The sequence below is a fragment of the Nelusetta ayraudi genome, unplaced genomic scaffold (genome assembly GCF_046127955.1).
Source record: "Nelusetta ayraudi isolate G7.1 ecotype Tasmania unplaced genomic scaffold, CSIRO-AGI_Nayr_v1 ptg000050l, whole genome shotgun sequence".
Lineage (NCBI taxonomy): Eukaryota > Metazoa > Chordata > Actinopteri > Tetraodontiformes > Monacanthidae > Nelusetta > Nelusetta ayraudi.
In genome coordinates this window covers 4,991,717-5,006,334 of record NW_027466100.1, presented here as the reverse complement: position 1 = coordinate 5,006,334, position 14,618 = coordinate 4,991,717, and the positions used below count along the sequence as shown (strand labels likewise).

General features: G+C 43.0%; 1 protein-coding gene across 1 annotated transcript; it reads right to left on the bottom strand.

Annotated features, from left to right (window-relative positions):
• Window positions 1-13,171: 13,171 nt before the first annotated feature.
• LOC142895948 (uncharacterized) lies at window positions 13,172-14,414 on the bottom strand. Its single transcript, XM_076037322.1, has one exon. It carries the CDS (start codon window positions 14,325-14,327, stop codon window positions 13,389-13,391), a length of 939 nt encoding a protein of 312 aa, XP_075893437.1. The 5' UTR covers window positions 14,328-14,414; the 3' UTR covers window positions 13,172-13,388.
• Between the last annotated feature and the right edge of the window lie 204 nt (window positions 14,415-14,618).

Genomic DNA, 14,618 nt, shown 5'->3' with positions numbered 1-14,618 from the left:
ATTCTTGTACTTAATTCAAATGAAAAAGGAAAACACATTTGAGATTTAATTTTCAAAACATGCACCAGCAAAGAGTTACCAAAATTCAATATGAAATGTAAAATTCAAAAATGAAAAAGCAATAGCAGAATGCTTTTTCATTTTAAGAATGAAACTGCATTATTTGACTCATAATTAAAATCATTAATAAATATTCCTATATGCATTTTCATTTTCTTATTCGTGTCGCACCTTTTATGACACAATCAAAAAGAAAACTGAGGGCATTGCTTTTTAATTTTCGTGGTCCTGCCCTGCACAAGAGTTACCACAACTCGAAAACGAAATCGCAATCTCAAAGTAAGCGCGCGGCGCAGGAAAGTGACATCAGCAGCTCTCCACCTGTGGGTATGGCGGTATGACGCCAAGTGTCATTTGCCTCCTGTTATGTGTAAATTCTAATGTTTGTGAATTTAATAAAGATATATATATATATATATATATATATATATATTTTTTTTATTTAAAAAGAAAAGAAAAGAAAAAAAACGGTATGGTGGTATGACACCACTTTGCCATCGTTACTTCTTTCACGTCATTGAAGTTGCCGGTAATCGAGATTTAAATCGGCGAAAAACGTGGACCACTGACAGATCTCGCACCAGCATCTGCCACCAGTCGACGGATTGATCTGTTGCTTCGCATCCTTCGTCGGATGGACTGGTGGCCGACGCCGAACGGAAGCAATGATCCGTTGCATCGCATCCTGCGACGGATGGACTGGTGGCCGACGCCGAACAGCTGTTACTCCACCCATGTAACAAATAGCTTTAGCTTTGATGTTGTGCTGGTGCATCAAGGTGTTCCATAACTGACAACAGGTTGGCTAGGGCAACCTTGTTTGCGTCCGTATCTGGGACGGCAGAATACCTGCTCAACTCGGTCCCGAGCATCAGATTCAGATACACTATTCAACTCCACCTGGGAAGCTAAATCCAGCAGGGTTTGAACAATTGTGTCAATGTGCGCCATGCTCAAATCTGTCCGACCAACGAGATCCGTCAGTGGTCCACGTTTTTCGGCGATTTAAATCTCGTTTACCGGCAACTTCAATGACGTGAAAAGTAACGATGGCAAAGTGGTGTCATACTGCTATACCTTTTTTTTGTTTTGTTTTGTTTTTTTAAATATACAGTATATATATACATTTATTAAATTCACAAACATTAGAATTTACACATAACAGGAGGCAAATGACACTTGGCGTCATACCGCCATACCCACAGCGGAGGTGGAGAGCTGCTGACGTCACTTTCCTGCGCCGCGCGCTTACTTTGAGATTGCGATTTCGTTTTCGAGTTGTGGTAACTCTTGTGCAGGGCAGGACCACGAAAATTAAAAAGCAATGCCCTCAGTTTTCTTTTTGATTGTGTCATAAAAGGTGCGACACGAATAAGAAAATGAAAATGCATATAGGAATATTTATTCATGATTTTAATTATGAGTCAAATAATGCAGCTTCGTTCTTAAAATGAAAAAGCATTCTGCTATTGCTTTTTCATTTTTGAATTTTACATTTTATATTGAATTTTGTTAACTCTTTGCTGGTGCATGTTTTGAAAATTAAATCTCAAATGTGTTTTCCTTTTTCATTTGAATTAAGTACAAGAATGAGCAGTCTTGAAGAAGAAAATGAAAATGCAGATTGAATGACTTATTAACCATTTTAATTATGAGTCAAATAATGCAGCTTCGTTCTTAAAATGAAAACGCATTTCTGTTATTATATTCTTATTTTAATTTGGATTATGGTAACTGCTTCCATATAAAACAAATACATCCATAAATATATACAATGTGAGAATTGTTTCTTGCAAGAGCTGTACTTCAACCCATGACCATCGATAAAAGTGTACACATCTAATCGTAAACAATCTGCTGCAACCTGAATTTCCACTTCTGTGTCTATAAACCAGTCACAGCTTGACTGATGGCTCTGAAGAAGCAGTTTCCATCAGCCTCTACATTCTCATTTGTACACGGCGAACCTAATGGGCCTTTGCAATCAGAAATTGGAAAACTCGCACGGTCCAAATGAATCTTCAAGTTTTTGCTAAGGTCTAAACAAACATCAACATCAAGGGGAGAGAAGTTACACTCTTCATTGGTCACAGCACTGACAAACTCTACGTCAGAATTATCCACGTCAAAGTGAGGAGTTTTGCTCTTCTGAAGTGACTCACTGTTGCCAGCTGGTGCTGGAATTTTAAACCGTGACCGGTTTCGCCTCGATGAAAAGAACCATGCAGAACCTTGGCTAAGCTAATACCAGTGCCATGATCTGCCACTGCATCTTCACTAGTACTAACTGATGATGGATCACAAATCACATGTGCGAGGCGTAGAACGAGCGGAGCAGTCAAAGGCAACAGAAGAAGAAAGAAAAGCCTCCTTAGCTTAGTTGATCTTCTGTGTTGCCTCCTGGACGGTGCTGGCCTCCTCTGGCTTGGTGCTGGCAACCACGGGAGCCACAGGAACCACGGGCACAGCTCTGGTCATCTGTGGCGTCGCCTCCACCTGATTAAAATGAGAAAGATGTGATTTTATGCCAATAAACATAGAAAGGAAAACACTAGGCTTTACACGGTCACGATTTTTGTGCCAATCACCGATCCAATCACGTTAGAGGCAATAAATACTTGTTTCTGTACACCCCTTGCCTTCTCACAAGCACCGTCGAAAGTTGTTTGCTTTAGCATCCGTTTCAGAGTTTGCTTTTCTTTTTCTTTCTCCGCGCTGCGTTTCTTGAACTCGACATGCTCCTCCGTGTGTATCTTTTCCAAGTGCCTGATTAAATTTGTGGTGTTGAATTTTTTTACCAAAGTTCCCCCGCGAGGTACTGTAGCGTTGCATATATTGCAGATTCAAAGAAACTTTATTGTCCGTCACATAGCGACAGTACTCAAAACAGGAAGAGGCACGAAGACGAAAATGAAGGTTTTTGAATCATGAATCATTAGCTCTCGGTGTTATGCCCCGGCCTAGGGGGAACCAGGACACAACATAAAGGCTCCCCCCCCCTTCTCCCAGCTCTCAAATTAGACAAAGGTGCTTCGTCCACAGGATGGTTTTTATTAAACGTCACCATCATTGCACTGGCGTCAGGGAGGGCATGGCCAAAACAACAAACAAAATGGCTCTCTTATGGATCTTACCTATGAAGAAAACAATCAAATAAATGACAGTCAAACTAACCTCCTTAACTAAAACACAGGAGAAAAGGGTCACAACACAAATGGCTTCCCTCCCCTACGGGCTACGTGGACACAAAGGGAACTGAAATAGATTACAAAACAGAATTGATGGCTGAACACAGAATGCTGCTGCTGCGGCACATGGCCTCTGGTTGGGAGCTGGGAGAAGGACAAAGAGACCGAAGTGTTGAAGTCCTCCTCCTTAAATATTGGCACCAGCCAATCACCTTTCCGCACCTGGAACAAGCAAAAAAAAGGAAACACAGGATCTACTGCGCCATCTAGTGCCCAAACGGACACACAGCAGACAAAAGGAACTGACAACAATGTAAACCCAAATCTATACATTTACATAACACTCGGATACAAACAAATAAACATGTCGATGCTGTGAAACTACTTTGGAGGAAATGAGACAGATTAAAAAAGTTTCAACACGACCATGACGTCATTGATCGGTGATTCATGACATGACGCCCGATCATGAACGTTTCAAAAAATGCCAAATATCGGCCGATCCGATACAGCCGATAAGATCGGTGTAAAGCCTAGAAAACACATACAGGTGATGAAGTGGAAATGAATAAGTACAAACCTGCTGCACTGCTGTGACATTGCTGGAGGCAGACTCAGTCATGTGGACAGTTGAACGTGTTGCCCACACCTGCAAATACAAGGACACAAAGTAACGTTTAAAGAACTGCATTTATTGTCCTATCACAAAGATGCACACAATGAAATACACATATCCCAAATACCAACATGTCACTTGTTTGTTTTGGTTTTTGAGGCAACGCGTGCTGATCGACGTCTCAGGCTGGACATCTGGAAGAACATAAAGAAATGAATTCATAAACAAAGTAACACACTAATTAAACTGTACATGTACTGTACATATGTGATCTTGTGTTGATAATAGGGGTGGGGCGATACGGCTAACCTACGATTCGATACTGTGACGATATTTGGCCCACGATAATGACAACATCACGACACACGAAATCTTCGATATCTTCGAAATTTTGCAGATGATATTGTCATAACCCGGCTCAAGAGTTATGACAATAACGGAAGGGACACTGCGGATTGCGATTAATCAAAAGGTTTATTCTAACAAAATAGATAATTGTAAGCAAAATAATGAAATATATGGTGTGTGTTTGTCAGTATTCATCAGTAATGTAAGTGTGGATGAGTGAATAATAGGATGTGGGGTGTTGTCAGGTGCAAAACAGAACAAAAGAAGCTGAGAGTCGGCCAGACGCCCATGGCTGCTGGATGGAGAATGGGGAAGAGACCGAGCGGCACACGCAGTCGGCCTTTTATCCTGCGGGGGGCATCGGCACAGGTGTCCTAATCGGAAGATGCCACTCCCACATCCACCGCTACCTAGAAATGGGAAAACAACTGGGAGTCACAACAAGTTATATAGAGACAGGGTCGTCACAATATGTGACTGAAAAAGAAAAAAATACCCATAAAAAGGAAAATGCCTGTGATCTTGCATTTATTCCAAAACTTTGTATAATGTACAAACAAACGTGCACTGCACAAACAAACATATTAAAGTGCATGAACATTAATAACTTTCATGTAAACAACAAACACGATTGGGGGGAAAAAAAAAAAAGAGGGATGAACAGGTTACCTCAACCTCCAGTCCAACAAGAGTCCATTCAGGAGCAGGTCCATACACTGGCATGTGGACAGGACCTGTCACAACCACTCTGGGAGACACCCTGGGCGCTGATTGGTTGTGGCACAACACCCCTGGCCTAGGTGAAGGGGGTGCGAGCTGATGGAGCACTGCAGCATGCAGACGCTCCACCAAAATCAGTCCTGAGGTGCACCTAAACAGAAAAGAACATGTTAACACATATTTGTCATATCAAATGAAGAGCAAGTAAGGCTGAAGAAGGCAAAACTTACACCATCATAACACCACCATGTACAGCTGACGAAGGGGGAGGTGATCGCCCATATACACAAATGTTAAACCTGGAAGAAGTGTCACATAATCAATTATGTAATCACACAATTCTAAGAAATATCTGTTAGCACAGTGTCACTGAAGAGAAAAAAATACAACAAAAATATGTATTTTACACACCCATGCGTGCAGCAACACGATGATATACTTGACGTAGCGCTGTTTGTAGTTCTGGCTTGACAGTCAGGCGAGGTGGAAAGTCAAGCACAAACACCTACAAAATAGTTGTATAAAAAAAAAAAAAACAAACAAACATAAAAATGCAAAATAAATTCATGAATATTCTTGTTATTGAACTATGGATCATGGAATTACTTGATATTGATAAAACAAAGTGGCGATGACATTCATGTGTTCAAATTTGTTTGTCACAGCAGATAAACAAACCTTGGGCCAGCGGTCCAACACAGTTGCCAGTAGCGCAGCAAAATCCTGGGCAGAGTCTGTTACAAGCCCGTGTGTTCAAGGTTGTTGCCCGGGGCGAGAACATAAAACCATCCACAAGTGGACAGAGATGTGAGTCTCCCACCACCAGAACAAAAACATAAAGAAACTCGTGGCTTGACAAAATCACGACCCATACCTTCTTGTCTGGTTGCTGGGCCTTAAGAACGAACTTGCACTGTTTTGTCAGTCAGGAGCAAAACGGGCCATCTTCGCACCCAGGTCGATGACCAGTACTGCGCCCTGTGTAAATTGACAAAAAAGAAAAATCTAAATATGTTTTTGTAAGATTTATTTGGAATACAACATAACAACACAGGCAGAACATGAAATCATGAACGTGGAAGTACTCACGACGTTCAAAGTCCTTCCGAGGTGGAAAAGGTGTCCAATCCCGTTTTTGCTCCAGGCGTCGTTTCATGGCCAGAGAGCGACGGAATGCCTTGGTGTTCGGCATCTGAACAATGAAATGAAAGATTGTGTCATTTTCAATCAAGGACAATGATAACACAAGTTTACAGAAAAAAGTGATGTTTTCTCACACACGACATCAAAACACAGAAAGGTTTCTGTACCTTTGCAGCTGGAGACGATGAGCTTAAATCAAAAAAGCAAAAGAAAATGTGTATGTGTACTCTTGGACCCTAACCCTAATGCCATACAAGTCTATGGGGTGAAATTTCAACTTTGTCCTACAGATGTGGGGCCACTTGCTTTTTCATCAGGAGCCCCCAAGAAGCGCCCACGCCAAATTTGGGGCTTCTAGTACTTGAGGAACCCCGAAACCCTAACCCTAATTTCAGCTAACCCTAACCCTAACCCTAGTTTCAGCCTTATTGTTAACCCTAATTCAATGCAAGTCCATGGGGTGAATTTTCAACTTTGTCCTAGAGACATGGGGCCACTTGCTTTTTCATCAGGAGCCCCCAAGAAGCGCCCACGCCAAATTTGGGGCTTCTAGTACTTGAGGAACCCCGAAACCCTAACCCTAATTTCAGCTAACCCTAACCCTAACCCTAGTTTCAGCCTTATTGTTAACCCTAATTCAATGCAAGTCCATGGGGTGAATTTTCAACTTTGTCCTAGAGACATGGGGCCACTTGCTTTTTCATCAGGAGCCCCCAAGAAGCGCCCACGCCAAATTTGGGGCTTCTAGTACTTGAGGAACCCCGAAACCCTAACCCTAATTTCAGCTAACCCTAACCCTAACCCTAGTTTCAGCCTTATTGTTAACCCTAATTCAATGCAAGTCTATGGGGTGAATTTTCAACTTTGTCCTAGAGACATGGGGACACTTGCTTTTTCATCAGGAGCCCCCAAGAAGTGCCCAAGCTAGATTTGGGGCTTCTAGCCAATGAGGAAAAATTTGGAGCAGACACGACAGGGTTACAGCTGAGAAGGCACTTAAGATCCTCAAAGGACTGTTGCCACTCACTAGACCAAACAAATGGTTTCAATGGACTGGTTAATTCTTCTCTCGTGGCCGGCAGCTCCACTGCCTTAGTGCTGGAGATGAACGCTCAGGGGTGCCGCCAGGAATTTTGGGCCCCCTGAAAAAAAACAAAAACAAATGGGCCTCCTTTGCGCAGCGCTTGTCAAAAGCTTCACATCACTCACAGTATAGTTCAATAATAGTGCTTGAGTCCATCTTTGACAGTGTCAATGTATTTTTATTGTGAATTCTCCACAAAGCAAACTCTTAACATTGATGAATGATTCATGAAAAAAACACTTGATGTTTCTCGGATAAAGTTGAGCTTTGACCTTCATAGACTTGCACTGCATTAGGGTTTAGCGATAAGGCTGGAATTAGAGTGAGGGTTTCGGGGTTCCTCATGGGCTAGAAGCCCCAAATTTGGCATGGGTGTGTCCAGGAGGATCCTGATGAACCTGAAAGTGGCCCCATGTCTCTAGGACAAATTTGACCTTTGACCTCCATAGACTTGCATTGAATTAGGGTTAACAATAAGGCTGAAACTAGGGTTAGCTGAAATTAGGGTTAGGGTTTCGGGGTTCCTCAAGAACTAGAAGCCCCAAATTTGGCGTGTGCGCTTCTTGGGGGCTCCTGATGAAAAAGCAAGTGGCCCCATGTCTCTAGGACAAAGTTGACCATTGACCCTCATAGACTTGTATGGCATTAGGGTTAGCGATAAGGCTGGAATTAGAGTGAGGGTTTCGGGGTTCCTCATGGGCTTGAAGCCCCAAATTTGGTGTGGGTGTGTCCAGGAGGATCCTGATGAACCTGAAAGTGGCCCCATGTCCCTAGGACAAAGTTGGCCTTTGACCCTCATAGACTTGTATGGCATTAGGGTTATCGATAAGCGATACAAACCTGGTGAGTTTAAGACTTAGTGACTCTATGTACATGAATGTATGGGGTACCCCGTCCTTACTTTGTTGCAACCTTCCCTCCGCTGCAGATTGTCTCATTGGTCGGTTGAATGAGCCAATTCTAGAGCTCCCCTCGGTGTCCACACACTGCAAAATATATCTAAGAAATAAACACTTAAATTGAGAAAGAACAGGCTAGAAACAAGTCAAATTATCTGCCAATGCAGTAAGATATTTAGACTTGGTAAGATTTCTTAAAATAAGACGATATATCTAGGCATTTGAAGAATGGAAAAACTCTTGAAATAAACAGTAAAGCACTCATTCCAAGGACTGTACTAAGTCAAATAAACTTGATACTAGCTTCTCAATTCTTTTTTCACGTTTGCTTCTTTCTTAATTTGAATGAAAAGATCTTAAAACCAGACCTACTAACAGTGCAATTCTTCTTAATTTAAGTGTTCACAATATTAGCTTTTTTTTCTCAAAATGAGACAAAGCATCCACCCCCCCTACGCCCATTCCCCCCCAAAAAAAATAATTCAGCAAACAGAATTAATATTGTCAACAACTATTTATTCACTTAAATTGCTGACAGTGCCTTCACTGCCTTGTAATAAAAACGTCACTAAGGCATTGCATCTTAAAACAATCTCAAGCAATCATTTCTAGAACGCAAGTAATGTTGTGTTGTTACAATATTCGCCGTCATCATTATTTAATATTGATTCAGATTCCCTGACACAAAAAAAACAAAAACAGTATGGGGACAGCATATAGTGTTGTGTTCCTATCACCACTGATAACATGTTTGTTCCAACAGACTCCCACCCACCCTCAAGTTACAACTACCAGGGGAGTGTATCACTACCTATGCCTAGTACACAGCTCTACTCCCCAATAAAATCTTTCCATTCTGCCATGGTCTTTTTTGTATGAGGCTGTGGTGTCTCACTCATGGATAGTGTCCTGTAGCACTTCTATCTGAATGACAGAGAGAAGGGTTGCCACACACTTTTGGATATGTGAGGTGCAGGGCATAGTAGTAACCCATCAGATGAAGCAGACCGTCACTCAAGTCTTCCGTGGCTCCAAGACAGATGAGACAGCGGGTCCCATCAAACAGCAACACAGGCTTGCAGAAAGACCTCTTCTGCGAGTACATTGTGGGATCTTCTGTTGGCTAAAGAAAAAGAAGAAGGAAACGGCACATCCATGCATGGAACTATGAAGTGTTGAATGTGAGAAAATGCAAACAAACTTTCACCTGAATGACATGAAGCAGTGCCTCACTGGCATGTCCCAGCTTCTTCGGTGGTGGACTTGGTGAAGGAAAGAGTGTGGGGAGTGCCCTGAGCAGCGCGATGGAATATTCCACTGGAATAGAACAAATCAACTTTGAGTTCAAAGTTAGTCTTCCTAAAAATGAGTCTTATTAGGTTTGTGTTGATCACAAAAAAAATCGTATTTTTTCAGCATGAAGAGTATTACCATTCTGCATCTATTCATTCAGCGCAACATAAATAATAATAATAATAATAAACTTTTATTTGTACAGCGCTAAATCACAGCCAAAGGCGTCTCAAAGCGCTTTATACAATCAGAGAGAACCAACCGGGCCCCCGGAGCAAGCAAGATGCGACAGTGGCTGGGAAAAACTCCCCTGTGGGAAGAAACCTAGGGCAGAACCAGACTCCAGAGGGCGATCATCTGCCTATGAGTAGTTGGGGTGAAGTATAAAGATAGAGGAGAGACAGAGAAAGAGAGAAAGGAGCAGAGTGAGCCAGGGTGGCAGACAGGACAGAGTGAAAAACAGATACACCAACCAGGCAAAACGGATATAAACACAAAGAATAGGAACTAATTCAAGGCTGCTGTCCATGTGGAGTGTAAGTGTCCATGCTTTGGAAGGCAAGAGCCTAGCTCGATGGACAATCTGCCGATAGGACTAGTCCAGGTCTTAAGCGTGGCGGTGGGATGAAGCGATGACAGCAAGACCCCCAGGACAGCACAATCCAGCTCCTGGCGCAGTGGTCATCACCTGCCGGGGACACAGAGACTGCGGCAGTATCATGCATATCGAGCATACTGTACAAAGCATAATGAGAGCTTGGACAGAGTGGATAGAGTAAAAGATTGATTGGGTGAGGAGAGTGATAAAGGTTCCGCCTGCACAGAGCAACGATCCCTGTAACGGGAGCGAAAGATCTCCCTCCACGGCATAAGCCTACAGCAGCTTAACTGACAGTGGATGGAGTCTAACTATAAGCTTTAAGAAAAAGGAAAGTCTTAAGTCTACTCCTAAATAAACTAACTGTGTCTGCCCCCCTCACCGAGGCTGGAAGATGGTTCCAAAATAGAGGTGCCAGGAAACTGAAACACCTACCTCCTGATCTAACTCTAGAAATTTTTGGGATAACTAAAAGACCTGAATCCTCAGAGCGAAGGGCTCTTGGAGGATGATAAAGTTCAATAAGTTCCCTAATATAAGAAGGAGCCTGAGAATGAAGAGCTTTGTAAGTTAAAACTAGAATCTTAAATTCAATTCTAAATTTGACAGGCAGCCAATGCAAGGAAGCTAAAATTGGAGTAATATGCTGCCTCCTTCTAGTTCCGGTTAACAATCGTGCCGCGGAGTTTTGGATTAACTGTAATGTCCTAAGGGATGAATTTGGGCATCCTGCTAGTACCGAGTTACAGTAATCTAGCCTAGACGTAACAAAAGCATGGATTATTTTTTCCGCATCTTTGAAGGACAAAAAACTTCGAATTTTGGCAATGTTTCTTAAGTGGAAGAAAGCTGACCTCCCTACATTCTGTATATGAGAATTAAAGGTCAGGTCCTGATCAAAAGTGACTCCTAGGTTCCGCACGGTAGAACTGGGTGTAGTACCAAATAGACCACTTTGTCCATCAAAAACTCTGTCCCTACTGTCTCGCGATCCAAATATAATGACCTCAGTTTTGTCGGAATTAAGCAACAGGAAATTCTGTGTCATCCAAGTTCTGACATCACGAAGACAAGATTCCAATTTGGCCAACTGATGAGCCTCGTTTGCCTTAAAAGAAAAGTACAACTGTGTGTCATCTGCGTAAGAATGGAAACTGATGCTATGCTTTCTGATGATGTCACCAAGAGGTGACATGTAGATGTTGAAGAGGAGTGGCCCAAGTACAGATCCTTGCGGGACACCATGACTAACCCTCCTACGTTCTGACGAATGATTATGAACATGAACAAACTGAAAACGGTCAGACAAGTAAGATCCAAACCAGTCCAAGGCGCGATCCTTGATGCCGATAGTATCTTCTAATCTCCTAAGAAGAATGCTGTGGTCAACTGTATCAAATGCTGCACTGAGATCTAGGAGGACCAGAACAGAGAGAAGACCTTTGTCAGATGCACACAAGAGGTCATTACTTACCTTAAGCAATGCAGTTTCAGTGCTGTGACCAACTCTGAAGCCAGACTGAAAAGCCTCAAGTAGATTGTTGACGTTCAAGAAGTCCACAAGCTGCCTAGCAACAACTTTTTCTAAGATCTTGGAGAGAAACGGAAGGTTCGAGATTGGCCTATAATTTGAAAGCACACTCGAGTCCAAATTGGGTTTTTTGATCAGAGGCTTGATTACAGCCACCTTGAAAGCATGAGGGACAAAACCTGTTGATAGAGAGTGATTAATAATTCTAAGAATGACACAATGAAGCAATGGGGAAACCTCCTTGAGAAGCCTGGTTGGAATTGGGTCCAGAAGACTGGTGGTCGACTTAGCAGAGGAGACAAGAGAATCAAGTTCCGAGAGTCCAACTTGCTGAAAACTCCCGAAATACACACTGGGGTTGCCATGTTGAGAAAGATCTGCCATGTGACCTGTGGAAGACAAAGAAGACAAAGAAGACGAGGAATTCCCAATCTCAGTTCTGATACCTTCTACTTTTTGCTGGAAGAAGTTCAGGAAATCGTTGCTTGACAGGCCAGTAGGGACGCATGGCTCAACACACTGATGGCTCCTCGTCAGCTTAGCAACTGTACTAAATAAAAACTTTGGGTTGTTCTTGTTAGAGTCAATAAGAGCAGAAAAGTAGGAAGTTCTACTGATACGCAGGGCCTTTTTATAGGACCTAAAGCAATCCTGCCAAGTCTTGAAGGATGAAGCTGTTTTTGACGAACGCCAAGTTCTCTCAAGCCTTCGCAAATTTTGTTTTAATTTGCGAGTAGAGGAAGTAAACCAAGGGGCTGATCGATCCTGCCTTTTCATACTTACCTTATAAGGGGCAAGATCATCCAATGTTGATTTCAGAATACAAGAAAAGCGATCTGTCAAGGAGTCCAGATCAAGATCAGTCAAGTGGGTGGGGGGAGAGGCCGGAAGCATGTCAAGAGGTACAAGGGCATCAAGCAGATCAGGAAGCCTCTCCTTAAATTCAGCAACAACAGAGTCCGAAATGTTTCTACTCATTATAGACCTTGCTTGGGGAATGTGATCCGCTACAATAAAGCCGAAAGTGATCAGAAAGTGGTCAGACAAAACGTCGTTTCGGGGAAAGATTGTCAGCTGCTCTACACCAAGTCCAAAAGTGAGCACAAGATCCAAAGTATGACTATGCTTATGAGTGGGTACATTCACAACTTGAAGGAAGCCTAAGGAGTCGAGGATAGATTTGAAATGAGAACTCAGACTGTCACTCTCAATGTCGACATGAATATTAAAATCTCCAATCACTATGATCTTGTCTTTAGTCAATGCTAAAGTAGACAAAAACTCTGAAAATTCATCTAAGAAAGAAGAATATGGACCGGGGGGACGGTAGACAACAATGAATTCAACGGAATCTGCCTGCCTATCAGGTGACAACGAAATAGACATCGCTAAACTCTCAAATGAACTATAAATAGAATGAGCCTTGAGATTGACTAACAAATTGGAATTATAAATAGCTGCAACGCCACCTCCTCGACCACTATCACGAGCCTTATGAGTATTAATATGACTAGGAGGAGTGGCTTCATTAAGACTAAAATATTCATCTTGACGTAGCCATGTCTCTGTGAGGCCGAAAATATCAACACTATGTTCACTAATCAAATCATTAACTAAAACTGCCTTGGAATGTAGAGACCTAATGTTAAGAAGGCCACATTTCACCATTTTGTTTGTGGGAGCCCCTGGAGCCCCCTTATTTCTACAATCTATTCGAACTAGGTTACTATGATCTATTGGAGATTTGCACAGTATAAGAGGTTTGGAGGTGCGAGGGACCGACACAACTTCTATTGGAAAAGACTGGCAGGGCTTCGGGGACTTACTAACGGCTGGGGACGGCAGTGAGAGAAGCCCAGAGTAGCGTATAGGACTACAACTCTGTTGCCTGGTCTCCACCCTGGAGCGTCAGTGAGTGGAAGCTAAAATTTTAACTATATTGCTGGATAAGAGAGATGCACCTTCCCGGGTGGGATGAATGCCATCCCTCCTAACAAGACCAGGCTTGCCCCAGAAAGGCTTCCAGTTATCTACAAAGCCCACCGAGTTATTGGGACACCACCCTGACAGCCAACGGTGAAAAGATGACATGCGGCTAAACATCTCATCATTCCTAACATTTGGCAAGGGGCCAGAGAAAACTACTTCGTCCGACATGGTCTGAGCAAATGCGCACACCGAAGCTATGTTTAACTTAGTGACCTCGGACGATTTCAGGCGTGCATCATTGAAACCACAGTGAATTACAATCCGCCTAAATCTCCGTTTATTCTTAGCCATTAACTTTAAATGCCCTTCAATATCGCCCGCCCTGGCCCCGGGGATGCACTTCACTGTGGCCGATGGCTGTCCTAGGTTAACATGCCTCACTATAGACGAACCGATCACCAGAGTGTCAATCTCAGTCGGCGTGCTGCTGAGTGGAGCAAACTTATTCGAGACATGGACGGAGGGGGCCTGGTGCTGAGAATGGTGGTGGTGCCCGGCAGGCTTGTTAAGGCTACGCTTCCTCCTGACAGTCACCCAACCGACCTTTCCCGGCTGCTCGGGAGCCGCGAAGGGAGGGGAACTAGTGGGACCTAGAGACTCCGACGCTACGCTAGCGAATGAACGCTCCGCTCCAGCTAAGCTAACCCTACTAGCTACAGGACTACTATGCTCGAAGGAGCGAAGTCGTTCCTCAAGCTGGCTAAGTCTCGCCTCAAGCGCTAACATAGTACTACATTTAACACACATCCGTGACTCGGTAATTGAGGACGAGCTAAAGCTAAGCATCTGGCAGTGTGAGCAAGAAAAGACGGGAGGAGAGAGAGGAGGGACAGAGGAGAGGTGAGAGGGAGAAGCCATGGCTTCGACTGTGCTTATGCAAACAGATAGAGATAGGTGTATTGAGAAGATACTAAATAATTTGGAGAACGATCACCTTTTAAGAGAAAACAGAAAACAAACACATAAACCATCCTATGTCCAAGGAAACAGCTACACAGTCAATTAGAGACACAGCAAAATGACTCACCTACATCCAGCGTTATGCGTGGCTTCATCACTTCATTTTTTTTCCAAACACCATAAAATTACACATTGGTGCAGAAGTCTTCCCATCTCTTTTTTTTAGTTCATCAATGAATTTTCTGTTGC